Source organism: Moschus berezovskii, chromosome 20, assembly GCF_049115385.1.
Source record: "Moschus berezovskii isolate FMDL1 chromosome 20, NW_MosBer_1.0, whole genome shotgun sequence".
NCBI classification, from domain to species: domain Eukaryota; kingdom Metazoa; phylum Chordata; class Mammalia; order Artiodactyla; family Moschidae; genus Moschus; species Moschus berezovskii.
This window is the reverse complement of record NC_142479.1, coordinates 376,164-395,206: the sequence shown is the minus strand read 5'-3', so window position 1 is coordinate 395,206 and position 19,043 is coordinate 376,164. Positions and strand designations below refer to the sequence as shown.

The following is a 19,043-nucleotide window of genomic DNA, read 5'->3' as shown; positions in this document are numbered from 1 at the left end:
ACCTTTCTGTTCCTTCGGGCAAAGGGCCAGAGGCCTCTCGGAGGGGGCCTGAGCCAGCGTCAACCGCGTTCCCACACACTCTGCCTGTGAGCTCGCCTGAGGTCCCGGCATCTGGGCAAGGGCAAGCAGCAGAACATCTTGACAGCAAACGATCTGGCTGGGGGCTCCTCTCTGCTGGGGAGTACTGGATACCCGGTTTGTGGGTTCTGTTGGGTTCTGTTGCCAGGAAGTGACATCATTTCCTGGTTCGTGGCCGAGGTCCATTCCACGAAGCTCCCCAAGTGAATCTCTGGGTTTCTGGCTGTTCTCCCACGTCCTTAGACCACGTGCAGGCACAGTGACACCACACAGCCCACTCCACAGCATTGGGGAAACCTGGGTGCAGCCAGGGCCTGAGCTCTGGACACAGCTTCTTTCAGCCCAGGATCCTTCTTCTCAGAAATGATGTGGCCCTGGGTAAGGCATGTGCTCTGCAGGGTAACCCAGTCTCTTGATCTTCAGAGTGGTGGACACTCTCCCATCTCCTGCCTAGGTTTGTCAGCCTACGAACAACTCCAGTTCCTGTTCATACTTTGGGCCGCTATCACATGGAGGTTGGACACTGAGACTTCCCAAGGACGGATTCAGGGCTGACCTAGCACAGAATGGGGCAGAATCAGGCCTGGATGGGCTCTGGGACCTGGGAAAAGGCAGTCCCCTTCCTGACTATTTCTTGACCCCTGCATTGGGAGGACTGGAAGGTCATATTCAGACATCGCCCCCTCTGATATCAACATTCTTCGTCCTACTCAAGTGTCCCACTCAGCCTCGAGGAGTGGGGGAGTCTGCCCAAACAGTGGCTCCCCACATCCTTGTCTTTGAATCTCATCATCTTGGTCATTTTACCACTTTCAGGGGGAATAGGCACTGTCAATGTTTCCAACCTCAAGAGAGATTCATGCAAATTCTGTGAAATCGACTCATTTCCTCTCTCCATGGTTCAGTCTCTCTCCCACATTCCGTTTCTTTCTTGACCTTTCCAAATTCAGTCTGTCTTCCTCTCTGTGTCTCTCCTGTGGATGCTTGAATGCATGTGAATGTATGTAAGCATGTAAACTGTTGAACTAGCGTGAGGCTTTAGGGTTTCGTGTCGAGTGAGGTAAAGGTTTGGGGTTGGAATTGGTGTTAGGGGAAGGGTTAGGTGTGGGGTTTGTTCTGGGAGACTTAGTGGTGTGAGTTCTCAGTCTCTTTTACGTAGGAACCCCTTCTCCGATATTCTGATTGCCAATATTCCTTTTTATTCAGTTTGTTACCATTTTGATTAACGAATTCTTAGCTTTTCTGTTGCAAAGCTGTTCAAGTGGATGGAAGCCCGTGGGTGTCCTTTGGTTTACTGTTTCCTTGACTTGAAGAGACCCAATTTTCTTCCCCCCCACACACATGTTGAGAAGTCCCTGACATTAAGGTGCCTATGGCCCGTGCTTATTTCCAAGAGTTTCATCACTTCAGGCTTTGCGTTGATGTGTATCACTAAATCTGACGTGTTATGAGACCAAAAGCCAATGAGATTGTTCAGATGGAACCATCTCCAATTCCCAAGGCCTTTCATTGCACAGGCTCTTTTTCCCATTCGTATCGCCTCTCCTCCTTTGGCGTTGAGGAATTGACCTTAGAAGCTTGGGTTTATGTCTGGAACCTCAAATCCATTCCATGGATCTGGTTCTGCGTGTTTGATTTCTCCCCAGTACCATGCTGTCCTGATAATCCTAGTGTGATAGTCTAATTGGCTATCAGGCAGGCTGCTCTGTCCATTTCAGAGCTTTACGGCAGATTGCATTGACTTTTTTGACGCCTTTGTGTTTCCATAGACATTTTGGATTCTTTGGTTATAATGCCTTGAGAAAAGCCATTGGTAATTTGAGAGAAATAGAGTGGAACCTCTGGATTGCCCCACAGTGGGGGTCCGAGGGAGGGAGAATTGACATCATCTTACCAGGAGGAATTCTTCTGATCCTTGAGCACAGCTTATTTTCCATTGTATTGGTGGGCTTCAACTTCTTTTATCCATCTCTTGCAGTTCTCAGAGAAGAGGGGCTCCCCTCCTGGTTTAGATGGACTCCTAGCTATTGCCTTTCAAGGAATGTAACTGTTGGTGATGTTGATAATTGCCTTCTTCTAAGCGTTTGCTGTGAATGTTAGAAATGTCAAGTATTTCTCTTGCCCTTCCTCACTGTCCATCTCTTTGAGCCTCCAGGTAGAACAGGCCTAGTCCAGGGTCCCACGGGTTTCAGGGAGTGCAGCTAGACCCTGTAGATCAGACCCTCAGTTCTGGGCATCATTCATTGTACTCTCCGTGTCCCTTTCTTCGCCTGGTGTCCCTTCAGATCTCTCCTTCAGGCTCCTTTGTGTTCATGTCATTTGTGTATTAAAAGCCAAATCCTGTCTAAGCTAAGTGTATGCATACAGGGTCCTGCCACCTCTCCCGTCCCACCCGCGGAAGCCTGAGGCCTTTCCCTGTGTGTGGAAGGGGTTTTCTCGGCGTGTGTTGACTCAAGCAAGCCCAGCTGCATGTGGGTTTGGAGCCCTTTGACTGCTTGTGTCCACACCCCAGCAGAGAGCAGGCTGCGTGTCATGGGGAGCGTCCAGGCAGAGCTGGCGGACCAGGTTGACCACACGCCCTCAGGGGTGTCTCCGTCCTCCCGGGTGGGTATCTCAGCATATCTTTGTGGCTGCTCCTTCTCGGAGCAGAAGGGCAGACGAGCAGAAGCAGCAGGCATACTGGCCAGTCTCAGCTCACAAATATCAAAGCATGGCTGGCTGATGGTCTCTATCATTGCAGAGCATCCCACCCGAGGTGGCCCCTGAGGGGTACACCCTGTCCACCTCCCAGAGGGAGGGCTCAGAGCACCAGCCCCCTGCCCGGGAGGCCCAGTGCAGGCTCCAGGTGAGCGTGGCCACGGAGGGCTCAGCCCAACTGGCAATGAAGACGGAGCAGGCCAGTCCTGCAACACAGACACCACCCAGCATGCACCACGGGGCCCAGTCTCAGATGCCATGGAACTCAGCAGAGCCAGCCCTGACCCAGAGCTCTGAGAAGCCCTGCCTTGGTGATAGCAGTAGGACCTGGAACCCAGGAGGGCAGAGCAAATAGATGAGGCATTTGTGGCTGCTGCATGTGAGTGTGGGGAGGTAGTGCTGAGCCACACAGGGAGGTGTCCCCCAGAGCTGGGGCTGGTCCGGGACCAATGGCTGGCCTCACACCACGCATTTTGGAGACTGCAGAGAAGAGTCCGATGCTAGGCCTTCTTATAGAATCTCTAGGAAGCTTTCGTACCCACTTAGGCACATGGCAAGGCTGGCCTGTGGCAAACTCTTCTTCTCCACCAGCTCTAGCTCTGACCATCAAACTCAGCCAGCCTTCACGTCCAAAATCTGTCCCTACAGAGGTTGGAGCTCCAGGTGCAGCACCCAGGGATCCACTGAGGGGAGATCGAGACCTGAGACGTCCCCTCCCAAAGAAATGGGACAAGCCGGATACTGGCCAGCACCCTCAGCACATCCGAACTCTGTGCCTGCACAAACCAGAGCCCCAGGCCCCGATGTTCCACCCCGTTCTCCAGAACCTCCACCTCCACTTAAACTTATACCTGCTCGGGCTTTGGTGGCAGAACCCGAGTCAGGGCCTGAGTGACCACCTGCAGAGGGGCAGCCTGCCCTGTCTCCTGCCAAGGACTCAGACGCCCAACATGCCTGTCCCACCCCTGCAGGGAGAACAGGCCCCTGCTCTGGACAGAGACCCAGAACCGTTTCATCAAAAAACTCATTCATGGATGCGGTTGCCTCTGCATGCTCCATCCCTGCGTGTTCCTTGTGGTAGCCATCCACTCGCTCCCCAAATAGGCGAGATTAACTTCCCTTCCACTGAGCTGATTTTCATCAGGCTCCTAGGCATCTTTCTTCTCATTTTTTATGTCTTTTATGGCTTTCTGTATATTTTGCTCGCAAGTGTGTGTCAATAAATTTTCCTTCCTTGATGCCATTTGGGAATATGGAGGCCTTCACAATGCTGTCTAAGCATTACCACTGTCTACATTTGGACACCCTCATTCTATCCCCCCCACTTCCCAGCAAAGCCTGGATTCATGGCAAGCACTCCCCGTTCTTCTCTCCCCGCCTGACAACATTGAGTCTACTTCTCTCTGCATTTCTTCCCATCCTTTCGGGGTTCACAATCAATGCCAATCACTGAAATAAAACAAACTGGATTTTGCTGTGACTGAAGGTGAAAGTTATAGTCTCTCAGCATTGTTAGAGTCTTGGCATCCCCATGAATTCTACAATCCATGCAATTCTCTAGGTAAGAATCCTGGAGTCAGTAGCTTTTCCCTTCTCAGTGGATTGTTCTGACTCCCCACATATTGGAAGACAAAACTGGATAATTCTGGTCCCTATGTCATTTGACGTAGCCTTTGGGTATCTGAAAGGACTGTGTAGGTCTTTTCAAGTTGTTATCTGCCAAACGAAGCCCTCCTGGCAAATGTGCTCAGAATCTCCAGGTAGGCAATGCTGTTGTAAGTGGGACACCTGAGGCACAAGGGAAAGTCTGAGTTCTTCCGCCAGCACAAACAAACTCACAAGAATAAACCAGGCAGGAGAAATGGAATGATAAACCCACACCAACAAAGGGAGAAGTGTTCCTCAGAACACAAGGCCAGATCCACCATCCTTGTGGCCCCCACATGCTCGAGAAAATCAGTGATCGGGAAAGAAACAGAAGAAACATGTGCAAGTCCAATGTGAGGCAATGCACATGGCTAGTGTAGCTCAGAGACCGCCTGATGCTTCGCATGGACATTCGGGCAAAAGGAAACAGTGCAGGTGGCGGTTCTCATCATCCCAGAGATAGGTGCTCAGGTTGGTGTTAACCAGCCTTCGGGACCACAAGAGGGAACGGAGGGCCTAGCAGGGCCCATAGACATCTGTCTTGCTCTCTGTCAGAAGAATGTGCTGGACCCATCAAAGTCCCACTGGAACATCTCTTGGCGATCAGTGCCCACCCTCAAGGTGGATTCCATTCCACTTCTTGCACGGTTGATCCTGTCTTCTAAGATGCTCACCTCTGGTGGTCCAAAGCTGCAGGCATGCTTGGTGCCTGCACAGACGAATCTCCCTTAAGCCGCTCACACGTCCAAGGGCACACAAGGATGCCTGTGGCCTCTGGCTCAAAGATGGAAGATCAGCGCCCTCTCAACCAGACTTGGGGATCGGTGCTGAAAGGGAGGCCGCACCCAACTCCCCCTTTCACTGGACAAAGTGTCCTTGCTAATAGAGTGGCTGAATCCATTCAATTGTGGAAATGCAAGCTGAAAAAACACCCATTTTTCCGAGAAGGTCTCCAAAAGAGTTTAGGAGTGACACATTGGAAACCAGAGGGGATGACATGCATGTCCATGGAAACTTAACACCTCTCAACAAATGCAATTCAAATGATTCCTAGACATACTTTCCATGCAAAATGGTTCACAAATCCAGAAGGAAATGGAACAGACATTAGACATGAGCTCTGAGTTTTCACACACAATACTGAAAGGTACTACACAAAGAGTAACCAGGGAACACAGTGAACTTTGTCAAATCCAAGATTTGGGCTCTGAGAAAGACCGTCTGAAAAACGCTAACAACATATCCCAAGTGGGAAGACAACTGTTTTCATACACAGAACGTAGGCAGAATTTGGCTTCTAATACACAAACGGCATGAATACAAGCTTGAAGGAGAGGTCTGAAGGGAAACCAGGAGAAGGAAGGGACATGGAGAGTACACCGAATGATGCCCAACACTGAAGGCCTGAGAAACACGGTCTAGCTGCACTCCCCGATACCCGTGGGACCCTGGACTAGGCCTGTTCCACCTGGAGGCTCAGAGAGATGGACAGTGAAAAAGGGGAAGAGAAATCCTTGGCATTTCTAACATTCACAGCAAACGCTTAGAAGGAGACGGCAAGTATCAACCTCACCGACAGTGACATTTCCTGAAAGGCAATAGCTAGGAGTCCATCTAATCCAGGAGGGAAACCACTCTTCTCAGAGAACTGCAAGAGATGGATGAAAGAAGGTGAAACCCACCAATCCAATGGAAAATAAGCTGTGCTCCAGGATCAGAAGAATTCCTCCTGGTAAGAAAATGTCACTTCCCCCTCACCCCGACCCCCAACTTGGGGCAATCCAGAAGTCGCACAGTATTCTTCTCAAAATACCAACGGCTACACAAATACAAAGGATTATTAGAGAATACTATCAGCAATTATATGGCAATAAAAAGAATAACCTGGAAGAAACTGACAAATTCCAAGAAAAGTACAACTTTACAAAACTGAACCAGGAATAAATAGAAAATCTTAAAAGAGCCATCACAAGCTCGGAACTAGAGGCTATAATAAAAAATCTTCCAGCAAACAGAAATCCCGGTCCAGACAGCTTCACAGCTGAATTCTACCAAAAATTTAGAGAACAGCTCACATCTATTCTACTCAAACTCTTCCAGAAAATTGCTGAGGAAGGGAAAATTCCAAACTCATTCTATGAGGCCACCATTACCCTAATACCAAAACCTGCTAAAGATCCCACAGAAAAAGAAAACTACTGGCCAATATCATTGATGAACATAGATACAAAAATCCTTAACAAAACTCTAGCAATCAGAATCCAACAACACATGAAGATCATACATCATGACCAAGTGGGCTTTATCCCAGGAATGCAAGGATTCTTCAATATCCACAAATCAATCAACGTAATACACCACATTAACAAACTGAAAAATAATAATCATATGATTATCTCTATAGATGCAGAGAAAGCCTTTGACAAATACAACATCCATTTATGACAAAAACCCTCCAGAAAGTGGGAATAGAAGGGACATATCCCAGCATAATAAAAGCTATATATGACAAACCCACAGCAAACGTTATCCTCAATGGTGAAAAACTGAAAGCATTTCCCCTAATGTCAGGAATAAGATAAGGGTGCCCACTCTCACCACTACTATTCAACATAGTTCTGGAAGTTTTGGCTACAGCAATCAGAGCAGAAAAAGACAAAAAAGGAATACAAATTGCAAAAGAAGAAGTAAAACTTTCACTGTTCGCTGATGAAATGATCCTCTACACAGAAAACCCTATAGACTCTACCAGAAAACTACTAGAGCTAATCAATGAATACAGTAAAGTTGCAGGATATAAAATCAACACATAGAAATCACTTGCATTCCTTTACAATAATAATGAGAAAATAGAAAGAGAAATTAAGGAAACTATTTCATTCTCTGTTGCAACGAAAATATTTAAATACTTAGGAATATATTTACCTAAGGAAACAAAAGACTTGTACACAGAAAACTATAAAACACTAGTGAACATAATCAAAGAGTACACTAATAGATGGAGAAATATACCGTGTTCATGGATTGGAAGAATAAATATTGTGAAAATGAGTATAATATCCAAAGTAATTTATACATTCAATGCAATCCTTATCCAGCTACCAACGATAATTTTCATAGAACTCGAACAAATAATCTCACAATTTGTATAGAAATATAAAAAACCTCGAATAGCCAAAGCAATCTTGAGCAAGAAAAATGGAACAGGGGGAATTAACCTGCCGGACTTCAGGCTCTACTACAAAGCCACAGTCATCAAGACAATATGGTAATGGCATATAGACAGAAACATAGATCAATGGGACAAAATAGAAAGCCCAGAGATAAATCCACGCACCTATGGACACCTTATCTTTGACAAAGGAGGCAAGAATATAAAATGGAGAAAAGAGAGTCTCTTTAACAAGTGGTGCTGGGAAAACTGCTCAGCCACTTGTAAAAGAATGAAACTAGAACACTTCCGAACACCATATACCAAAATAAACTCAAAATAGATTAGAAAGATAAACGTAAAACCAGGAACTATAAAACTCCTAGAGGAGAACATAGGCGAAACACACTCTGAAATAAATCACAGCAGGATCCTCTAAGACCGACCTCCCAGAATATTGGAAATAAAAGCAATAATAGACAAATGGGACCTAATTAAAATCAAAAGCTTCTGCACAGCAAAGGAAACTATAAGCAAGATTGAAAAGACAGCATTCAGAATGGGAGAAAATAATAGCAAATGAAACAACTGATAAAGGATTAATCTCCAAAATATACAAGCAGCTCCTGCAGCTCAATTCCAGAAAAATAAATGACCCAATCAAAAAATGGGCCAAAGAACTAAACAGACATTTCTCTAAAGAATTCATAAAGATGGCTAACAAACACATGAAAAAATGCTCAACATCCCTCATAATCAGAGAAATGCAAATCAAAACCACAATGATATGCCATTTCACACCAGTCAGAATGGCTGCTATCCAAAAGTCTACATGCAATAAATGCTAGAGAGGTTGTGGAAAAAAGGGAACCTTCTTACACTGTTGGTGGGAATGGAAACTAGTACAGCCACTATGGAGAACAGTGTGGAGATTCCTCAAAAAACTGGAAATAGAACTGCCATATGATCCAGTAATCACACTTCTGGGCATACACACCGAGGAAACCAGAATTGAAAGAGACACATGTACTCCAATGTTCATTGCAGCACTGTTTACAATAGCCAGGACATGGAAGCAACCTAGATGTCCATCTGCAGACGAATGGAAAAGAAAGCTTTGGTACATATACACAATGGAGTATTCAGTTCAGTTCAGTTCAGTTCAGTTCAGTTCAGTTCAGTCGCTCAGTCATGTCTGACACTCCGCGACCCCATGAATTACAGCACGCCAGGCCTCCCTGTCCATCACCAACTCCTGGAGTACATTCTCAACCGTTAAAAAGAATGCATTTGAATCAGTTCTAATGAGGTGGATGAAACTAGAGCCTATTATACAGAGTGAAGTAAGCCAGAAAGAAAAACACCAATACAATATACTAACGCATATATATGGAAGTTAGAAAGATGCAAATGATAACCCCGTATACGAGACATCAAAAGAGACACAGATGTATAAAACAGTCTTAGGGGCTCTGTGGGAGAGGGTGAGGATGGGATGGTTGGGGAGAATGGCATTGAAACATGTATATTATCATATGTGAAACGAGTCACCAGTTCAAGGTCGAGGCATGTTACAGGATGTTCAGCGCTGTTATGACCCAGAGGGAAAATAAAGGAAGGAGGGAGGTGGGAGGGGGGTTCGGGAGAAGGACCTCATGTACACCCGAGGTGGATTCATGTCAATGTATCGCAAAACCAACCAATATAATATTGTAAAATAATTAGCCTCCAATAAAAATAAAAAAATACCAACGGCTGTTCTCAGGGCATTATAACCAAAGAATCCAAAATGTCTATGGAAACACAAAGGAGTCAAAACAGTCAATGCAATCTGCCACAAAGCCATGAAATGGACAGAGCAGGCTGCTTGATAGCCAATTAGACTATCACACTAGGATCATCAGGACAGCATGGTACTGGGAAGAAATCAAACACGCAGAACCAGATCCATGGAATGGAATTGAGGGTCCAGAAAATAACCCACGCTTCTACGGTCAATTCCTTGATGCCAAAGGAGGGGAGGCGATACGAATGGGAACAAGAGCCCTGCAATGAAAGGCCGTGGAAATTGGAGATGGTTCCATATGAACAATCACATTGGCTTTTGGTCTCAGAACACGTCAGATTCAGTGAAACACATCAACGCAAAGCCTGAAGTGATGAAACTCTTGGAAATAAGCACGGGCCATAGGCTCCTTCATGTCATGGACTTCTCAATATATGTGTGGGGGGAAGAAAATTGGGTCTCTTCAAGTCAAGGAAAGAATAAACCAAAGGACACCCACGGGCTTCCATCCACTTGAACAGGTTTGCATCAGAAAAGCTGAGCATTCACAAATCAAAATTGTAACACACTGAACAAAAAAGAATATTAGCAAGTAGAATATCGGAGAAGGGGTTCCTAGGCATCTCCCAGAACAAACCCCAGACGTATCCCTTCCCCTAACACCAACTCCAACCCCAAACCTTTAACTCACTCCACACGAAACCCTAAAGCCTCAAACAAATTCAACAACATACATGCATCCATGCATTCACAGGCATGCGAGCATCCAGAGGAGAGACACAGGGAGGAAGAGACAGACTAAATTTGGAAAGGTCAAGAAAGAGGGGGAATGAGGGAGAGAGACTGAACAATGGAGAGAGGAAATGAGCCGATTTCAAAGAATTTGCATGAATCTCTCTTGTGGTTGGAAACAATGACTGTGCCTATTCCCCCTGCAAGGGGGAAAATGCCCCAAGATGATGAGATTCAAGGACAAGTATGCGGGGAGCCACTGTTGGGGCAGACTCCCCCAGCCTTCGAGGCCGAGTGGGGCAATTGAGGAGGATGGGGAAGGTTGATATCAGAGGGCTCAATGTCTGAATATTACTTTCCGGTCCTCCAAATGCAGGGTTCAAGAAATAGGCAGAAAGGGGACTGCCTTTTCCCAGGTCCCAGAGCCCATCCAGGCCTGATTCTGCCCCATTCTGTGCTAGGTCAGCCCTGTGTGGAATCCATCCTTTGGGAAGTCTCAGTGTCCAAGCTCCATGTGATAGCGGCCCAATGTTTGAACAGGCACTGGAGCTTTTCGTAGGCTGACAGACCTAGGCAGGAGATGGGAGAGTGACCCCCACTCTGCAGATGGAGAGACTGGGGAAAACCTGCAGGGCACATGCCTTGCCCAGGGCCACTTCACTTCTGAAAAGGAGCCTGGGCTGAAAGCAGCTGTGTCCTAGGAGCTCAGGCCCTGGCTGCACCCAGGTCTCCCCAATGCTGTGGGGTGGGCTGTGTATGTCACTGTGCCTGCACGTGGCCTAAGGGCGTAAGGAAACAGCTAGAAACCCAGAGGTTCCCTTGGGGAGCTTTCTGGAAGGGACCTCGGCATGAACCAGGAAATGATGTCACTTCCTGGCAACAGAACCCAACAGAACCGTCAACCCTGATATCCAGGGCTCCTCATCAGAGAGGAGCCCCCAGCCAGATCACTTGCTTTCACGATGTTCTGTTGTTTGCCCCGGCCCAGAGGCCGGGGCCTCAGGTGAACTCACAGGCAGAGCATGTGGGAACGTGGTCGACGCTGGCTCAGGGATCCCGGAGAGGCCTCTGGCCCTTTGCCCGAAGGAACAGAAAGGTAACAGGGGAGGCCCAGGCCGGGTCTGGCCACCTCTCTGGTCACACATGGGGAAGCCTGAGGCCTTTCCGGTGTGTTGATGGGGGTTTCTCCGGGTGTGTCTGCCTTAAGAAAGCCCAGCCGCATATTGGTCAGGAGCTCGTGGGTCGCTTTTGTCCACACCCCAGGGGAGATCAGGCTGATGGCATGGGAAGCATCTGGGCAGAGCTGGCTGCCCAGGCTGACCTCACTCCCTCAGGGATATCTCCGTCCTCCTGATTGCATATCTGAGCAGCCACTCGTCTCTGCTCTTTCTGGGAGCAGAAGGGCAGTTGGGCAGAGGCAGCAGCCATCCTGACCAGGCACAGCTCAGAAATATCGAAGGAGGGCTGCTGATGGTCACTGTCATTGTAGAGCGTCCAACCCGAGGTGGCCCCTGAGGGGAACACCCCTACCACCAACCTGAGGGAGGTTTCAGAGCACCAGCCCCCTGCCCGGGAAGCCCAGTGAAGGCTCCAGGTGAGCATGGCCACGGAGGGCTCAGCCAAACTGGTGAAGAAGAGGAAGCGGGCAAGGCCTGCTGCGCAGACACCACCAAGCACACACTCCGGGGCCTAGTCTCAGGCTGCCACGGAGCTCAGCACACCCGGCTCTGACCCAGAGCTTCGAGAAACCCTTCCTAGGAGGCAGCAGGAGAACCTGGAGCCCAGCAGTGCAGAGCACAGAGTTGAGGCGCCTGGGGCTGCTGCATGTGAGTGTGGGGAGGCCGTGCTGAGCCACACAGGGAGAAGTCCCCCAGAGTGGGGCTGGGGCTGGGCCTGGACCAAAGGCTGGCCTCACACCACCCATCTTGGAGACGGCAGAGAAGACTCCGAAGCAGGGCCTTCTTAGCGAATCTCTAGGAAGCCTTCACGTCCCCTTAGGCTCATGGCAAGGCTGGCATTTGGCAAACTCTTCTTCTCTCCCAGCTCTAGCTCTGGCCGTGAAACTCAGCCAGCCTCCACGTACAAGACCTGTCCCTGCAGAGGTGGGAGCTCCAGGTGCAGGATGTAGGGATCCAATGAGGGGAGATCTAGACCTGAGACAACCCTCCCAAAGTTACAGGGCGAACCGGGTACTTAACAGCCCCTTTAGCACATCGGCAATCTGTACCTGCACGACTCCCAGCCCCAGGCCCCGATGTCTTGCCATGCCTTCCAGAACCTCCACCTTCACGTGTATATGAAACTGCTTGGGCTTTGGCGGCAGAACCCGTGTCAGGGCCTGAGTGATCACCTGCACAAGGGCAGCCTGCCCTGGCTGCTGCCAAAGACTCAGACGCCCACCATGACTGTCCGATACGTGCAGGGAGAACAGGCCCCTGCTCTGGACAGACACCCAGAGCCCTTTCGGCAAACACATCATCCAGGGACGCGGTTGGCTCTGCCCCCTCCATCCCTGTGTGTTCCCCATGGACGCCGTCCACTCCCGCCCCACCCAGGGGAGATTGAATTCCCTTCCCCTGAGCTGATTTTTGTCAGGCTCCTAGGCATCTTTCTTCTCATCTTTTATGTCTTTTATGGCTTTCTGTATATTTTGCTCGCAAGTCTGTGCCAATAAATTTTCCTTCTTTGATGCCATTTGGGAATATGGAGGCCTTCACAATGCTGTGTAAGCATCACCACTGTCTACATTCAGACACCCTCATTCTATCCCCCTCCCACTTCCCAGCAAAGCCTGGATTCACGGCAAGCACTCCCCGTTCCTCTCTGCCCCAACTGAAAACACTGAGTCTAATTCTGTCTGCATTTCTTCCCATCGTTTCGGGGTCCCCAATCAATGCCAATCACTAAAATGAGAGGAAACTAGATTTTGTTCTGACTGAAGGTGAAAGTTATAGTCTCTCAGTATTGTTGGAGTCTTGGCATCCCCATGAATTCTACAGTCCATGGAATTCTCTAGGCCAGAATCCTGGAGCTTTTCCCTTCCCCGGGGGATTGTTCTGACTCCCCACATATTGGAAGACCAAACTGGAGAATTCTGGTTTCTGTGTCATTTGAAGGAGACTTTGGATATCTTAAAGGACTCTGTAGGCACTTTCAAGATATCATCTGCCAAATGAAGTCGTCACGGCAAATGTGCTCAGAATCTCCAGGTAGGCCGTCCTGTTGTAAGTGGGATGCATCAGGCACAAGTGAAAGGCTGAGTTCTTCCACCGACACAAACAAACTCACAACAATAAACCATGCAGGATAAATGGAAAGATAAACCCACACCAACAAAGGGAGAGGTGTTCCTCAGAACACAAGGCCAGAGAAAGACAAACCATCCTTGTGGCACCCACATGCTCGAGAAAATCAGTTATCAAGAAGGAAACAGAAGAAACATGTGCAGGTCCAATGACAGGCAAAGCACATGGCTAGTGTAGCTCAGAGACAGCCTGACACTTCGCATGGACACGTGGGAAAAGGGACATACATTGTAGGTGGAGGTGGCCATCATCTCAGAGCTAGGTGATCAGGATGGTGACAACCAGCCTTTGGGACCACAAGAGGGAGCGGAGGGCCTAGTATATCCCATAGACATCTCTCTCGTTATCTGGGAGAATAGTGTGCCGGACCCATCAAAGTCCCACAGGAACATCTCTTGACGATCAGTGCCCAACCTCAGGGTGGATCCCACTCCACTTCTGGCACGGTGGCCTTGTCCTCTGAGATGCTCACCTCTGGCGGTCTGAAGCCGCAGGCCTGCTGGGCACCTACAGAAACGAAACTCCCTTCAGCTGCTCACACAGCCAAGGGCATACAAGGATGCCTGTGGAATCTGGATCACAGATGGAAGTTCAGAGCCCTGTCAACCTGAACTTGGGATTGGTGCTGAAAGGGAGGCCACACCCAACTCCCTTTTCACTGGACACAGCGTCCCTGCTGCTAGAGCTGCTGAATCCATTCATCTGTGGAAATGTAAGCTGAAAAACACCCATCTTTCCGGGAAGATATCCAAAAGTGTTTAGGAGCAACACATTTGGAAACCAGAGGGGATGACATGCATGTCCATGGAAACTTGACACCTCTCAAAAAATGCACTTGAAATGATTCCTAGACATATGTTCCATGCAAAAGGGTTCACAAATTCAGAAGGAAATGGAGCAGAGATTAGCATGAGCTCTGTGTCTTCACACAGAATACAGAAAGGCACTACACAAAGAGTAACCAGGGAACACAGTGAACTTTGTCAAATCCAAGATTTGGACTCTGGGAAAAACCTTCTGAAAAGTGCAAATGAAACATCCCAAGCTGGGAGACAACTGTTTGCATACACAGAGCTTAGGCAGGATTTGGCTTTTAATACACAAATGACATGAACACAAATGAGCCTGAAGGAGACACCAGGCGAAAGAAGGGACACGGAGACTACACCAAATGATGGCCAGCACTGAGGCCTGAGAAATACGGTCTAGCTGCATTCCCCAAGCCCCGTGGGACCCTGGACTAGGCCTGTTCTACCTGGAGGCTCAGAGAAATGGACAGTGAGGAAGGGGAAGAAAAGTCCTTGGCATTTCTAACACTTCCAACAAACGCTTAGAAGAAGGCAATTATCAACCCCACCGACAGTGACATTCCCTGAAAGGCAATAGCTAGGAGTCCATCTAACCCAGGAGGGAAGCCCTTCTTCTCAGAGAACTGCAAGAGATGGATGAAAGAAGGTGAAGCCCAACAATCCAATGGAAAATAAGCTGTGCTCACAGATCAGAGGAATTCCTCCTGGTAAGATGATGTCACTTCCCCCTCACCCCAACCCCCACCGTGGGGCAATCCAGAGTTTCCACGCTATTCCTCTCAAAATACCAACGGGTGTTCTCAGGTCAATACAACCAAAGAATTCCAGAATATCTATGGAAAAACAAAGGATTCAAAATAGTCAATGCAATCTGCCACAAAGCCCTGAAGTGTACATAGCATGCTGCCTGATAGCCAATTAGACTATCACACTAGGATCATCAGGACAGCATGGTAGTGGGAAGAAATCAAACACGCAGAACCAGATCCATGGAATGGAATTGAGGTTCCAGAAATAAACCCAAACATCATCAGTCAATTCCTCAATGCCAAAGGAGGGGAGGCGTTATGAATGGGAACAAGAGCCTCTGCAACAAAAGGCCGTGGGAATTGGAGATGGTTCCATCTGAACAATCACATTAGCTTTTTTTCTCATAACATTTCAGATTTAGTGAAACAAGTCAATACAAACCTGAAGTGATGAAACTCCTGGAAAAAAACAAGAGCCATTGGCTCCTTAATGTCAGGGACTTCTCAACATGTGTGTGGGAGGGAAGCAAAATTGGGTCTCTTCAAGTCAAGGAAACAGGAAACCAAAGGACACCAACTTGCTTCCATCCACTTGAACAGATTTGCATCAGAAAAGCTAAGCATTCACTTATCAAAATGGTAACAATCTGGACACAAAAGAATATTTGCAAGCAGAATATCGGAGAAGGGGTTCCTTCATAAAAGAGACTGAGAACTCACACCACTAAGTCTCCCAGAACAAACCCCAGACATATCCTTTCCCCTAACACGAACTCCCACCCGAAACCTTTACCTCACTAGAAATGAAACCCTAAAGCCTCACCCTAGGTCAACAATATACATGCGTACATGCATTTCTTAGGCATGCGAGTATCCAGAGGAGAGACACAGAGAGGAAGAGACAGACTGAATCTGGAAAGGTCAAGAAAGAGAGGGAACGAGGGAGAGAGACTGAACACTGGAGAGAGGAAATGAATCGATTTCACAGTATTTGCATGAATCTCACTTGAGTTTGGGGAAAATAACAGTGTCGATTCCCCCTGAAAGGGGGAAAATGACCCAAGATGATGAGACTGCAGAGTTCGACACTTGAGTAGGACGAGGTAGGTTGATATCAGAGGCAGCGATGACTGAATATGACCTTCCGGTCCTCCCAATGCTGTGGTCAAGAAATAGGCAGGAAGGGGACTTCATTTTCGAAGGTCTCAGAGCCCACCTAGGCCTGATTCGGCCCCATTCTGTGCTAAGTCAGCCCTGTGTGTAATCCGTCCATTGGGAAGTCTCAGTGTCCTAGCTCCATGTGAGAGTGGCCCAAAGTTTGAACAGGCACTGGAGCTGTTCGTAGGTTGACAGACCTAGGCAGGAGATGGGAGAGTGATCCCCACTCTGCAGATGGAGAGACTGTGGAAACCCTGCTGTGCACATGGCTTGCCCAGGGCCACATCACTTCTGAGAAGAAGGAGCCTGGGCTGAAAGCAGCTGTGTCCTCAGAGCTCAGGCCCTGGCTGCACCCTGGTCTCCTCAAGGCGGTGGGTTGTGCTGTGTGGGTGTCAAGTTGCCTGCACGTGTCCTAAGGGCATGGGGGAACAACCAGAAACACAGAGGTTTCTTTGGGGAACTTTGTGGAATGGACCTTGGCCACGAAAGCAGGAAATGATATCACTTCCTGGAAACACAACCCAACAGAACCCGCAACCCGGGTATCCAGGCCTCCCCAGCAGAGAGGAGCCCCCAGGCAGATCTCTTGCTTTCAAGATGTTCTGCTGTTTGCCCCTGCCCAGAGGCCGGGGCCTCAGGTGAGCTCACAGGCAGAGTGTGTGGGAACGCGGTCGACGCTGGCTCAGGGCCCCCCCGAGAGGTCCTTTGCCGAAGGAACAGAAAGGTAACAGGGGAGACCCAGGCCAGGTCAGGCCTCCTCTCCCGTCCCATATGGGGAAGCCTGAGGCCTTTCCTTGTGTGTGGATGGGGGTTTCTCGGGGTGTATCTGCCTCAAGCAAGCCCAGCCACATGTGGGTCAGGAGCCCGTGGGTCGCTTGCGTCCACACGCCAGGGTAGAGCATGCTGGGTGGCATAGGGAGCATCCGGGCTGAGCCGTGTGCTGAGGCTGACCTCACACCCTCATGGGGGGTCTCCATCCTACCCGGTGGGTACTGAGCAGACACCCGTATCTGTTCTTTCTGTGAGCAGAAGGGCAGATGGGCAGAAACTTTAGACATCCTGTCCAGGCTCAGCTCAGAAATATTGAAGCAGGGCTGGCTGATGGTCACTATCATTGCATAGCGTCCGACCCAAGGTAGCTCCTGAGGTGCACACCCCATCAACGTCCCAGAGGGAGGTTTCAGAGCACCACCCCCTGCCCTGGAGGCCCAGTGCAGGCTTCAGGTGAGTGTGACCACGGAGGGCTCAGGCGAACTGGTGATGAAGAGGAAGCAGGCAAGATCTGCTGCACAGACACAACCCAGCATACACCCGGGTACCCAGTCTCAGGGTGCCACTGAGCTCAGCACAGCCAGCTCTAAACCAGAGCACCAAGAAGCCCTGCCTCGGAGGCAGCAGGAGGACCTGGAAGCAAGCACAGCAGAGCACAGAGGTGAGGCAGCTGGGGATGTTGCATGTGAGTGTGGGGAGGCGGTGCTGAGCCAAACAGGGAGGAGTCCCCAAGAGCTGAGGCTGGGCCTGGATCAAAGGCTGGACTCAAACCACCCATCTTGGAGACTGCAGAGAAGACACCAATGCTGGGCCTTCTTAGCGCATCTCTAGGAAGCTTTCGTGCCCACTTAGGCACATGGCAAGGCTGGCCTGTGGCAAACTCTTCTTTTCCCCAAACTCTACCTCTGGCCGTCAAACTCAGCCAGCCTCCATGAACAAGACCTGTCCCTACAGAGGTGGGAGCTCTAGGTGCACAACCCAGGGATCCACTGAGGGGAGATCAAGACCTGAGACGTCCCCACCCAAAGACACGGGGCAAGCCGGGTACTGGCCAGCACCCTCAGCACATTGGATCTCTGTGCCTGCAGGACCCCCAGCCCCAGGCCCTGATGTCCTACTCCACCTTCCAGAACCTCCACCTCCACGTGCACTTGCACATACTTGGGCTTTGGCGGCAGAACCCTAGTCAGGGCCTGAGTGACCACCTGGGCAGGGGCAGCCTGCCCTGGCTCCTGCCAAGGATTCAGACGCACACCATTTCTGTCCCTCCCCTGCAGGGAGAACAGGCCCCAGTTATGGACATAGACTCAGAGCCCTTTTGGCAAATACCTGGTCCAAGGGTGCGGTTGGCTCTGCAGGCTCCATCCCTGTGTGTTCCGCGTGGACGCCGTCCACTCTCTCCCGACCCAGGGGAGATTGAATTCCCTTCCCCTGAGCTGATTTTCATCAGGCTCCTAGGCATCTTTCTTCTCATCTTTTATGTTTTTTGTGGCTTTATGTATATTTTTCTCATAAGTGTGTGTCAATAAATTTTCCATTCTTGAAGCCATCTGGGAATATGGAGGCCTTCACAATGCTCTGTAAGCATCACCACTGTCTACATTCAGACACCCTAATTCTATTGCCCCTACTTCCCAGCAAAGCATGGATTCATGGCAAGCACTATACCGTTCCTCTCTCCCCCTCCTGACAACATTAAGTTTACTTTTCTCTGCATTTCTTCCCATCCTTTTGAGGCCACAATCAATGCCAATCACTGAAATGAAAGGAAACTGGATTTTGCTTTGACTGAAGTTGAAAGTTGCAGTCTCTCAGTATTGTTAGAATCTTGGCATCCCCATGAATTCTACAGCCCATGGAATTCTCTAGAGCAGAATCCTGGACTGGGTAGCTTTTCCCTTCTCCAGGGGAGTTTCTGACTCCCCACATATTGGTAGATCAAACTTTAGAATTCTCGTTTCTATGTCATTTGAAGTAGCCTTTGGGTATCTGAAAGGACAGTGTAGGTCCTTTCAAGATGTCATCTGCCAAACGAAGCCTCTTGGCAAATGCGCTCAAAATCTCCATGTAGGCAGTGCTGTGGTAATTGGGACTCCTCAGGAACAAGGGAAATGCTGAGTTCTTCTGCTGGCACAAACAAACTCACAACAATAAACCAGG

General features: G+C 49.1%; 1 protein-coding gene across 1 annotated transcript in view; it reads left to right on the top strand.

Annotated features, from left to right (window-relative positions):
- Positions 1-18,412, top strand: part of LOC148774600 (uncharacterized) — a 175,878-nt gene extending 157,466 nt beyond the window's left edge. The window contains exon 2 of the mRNA XM_088828765.1: positions 17,824-18,412. Coding sequence (XP_088684891.1) covers positions 17,824-18,412 — 589 coding nt within the window. The remainder of the gene's footprint in view (positions 1-17,823) is intronic.
- The last annotated feature ends 631 nt before the right edge of the window (positions 18,413-19,043 follow it).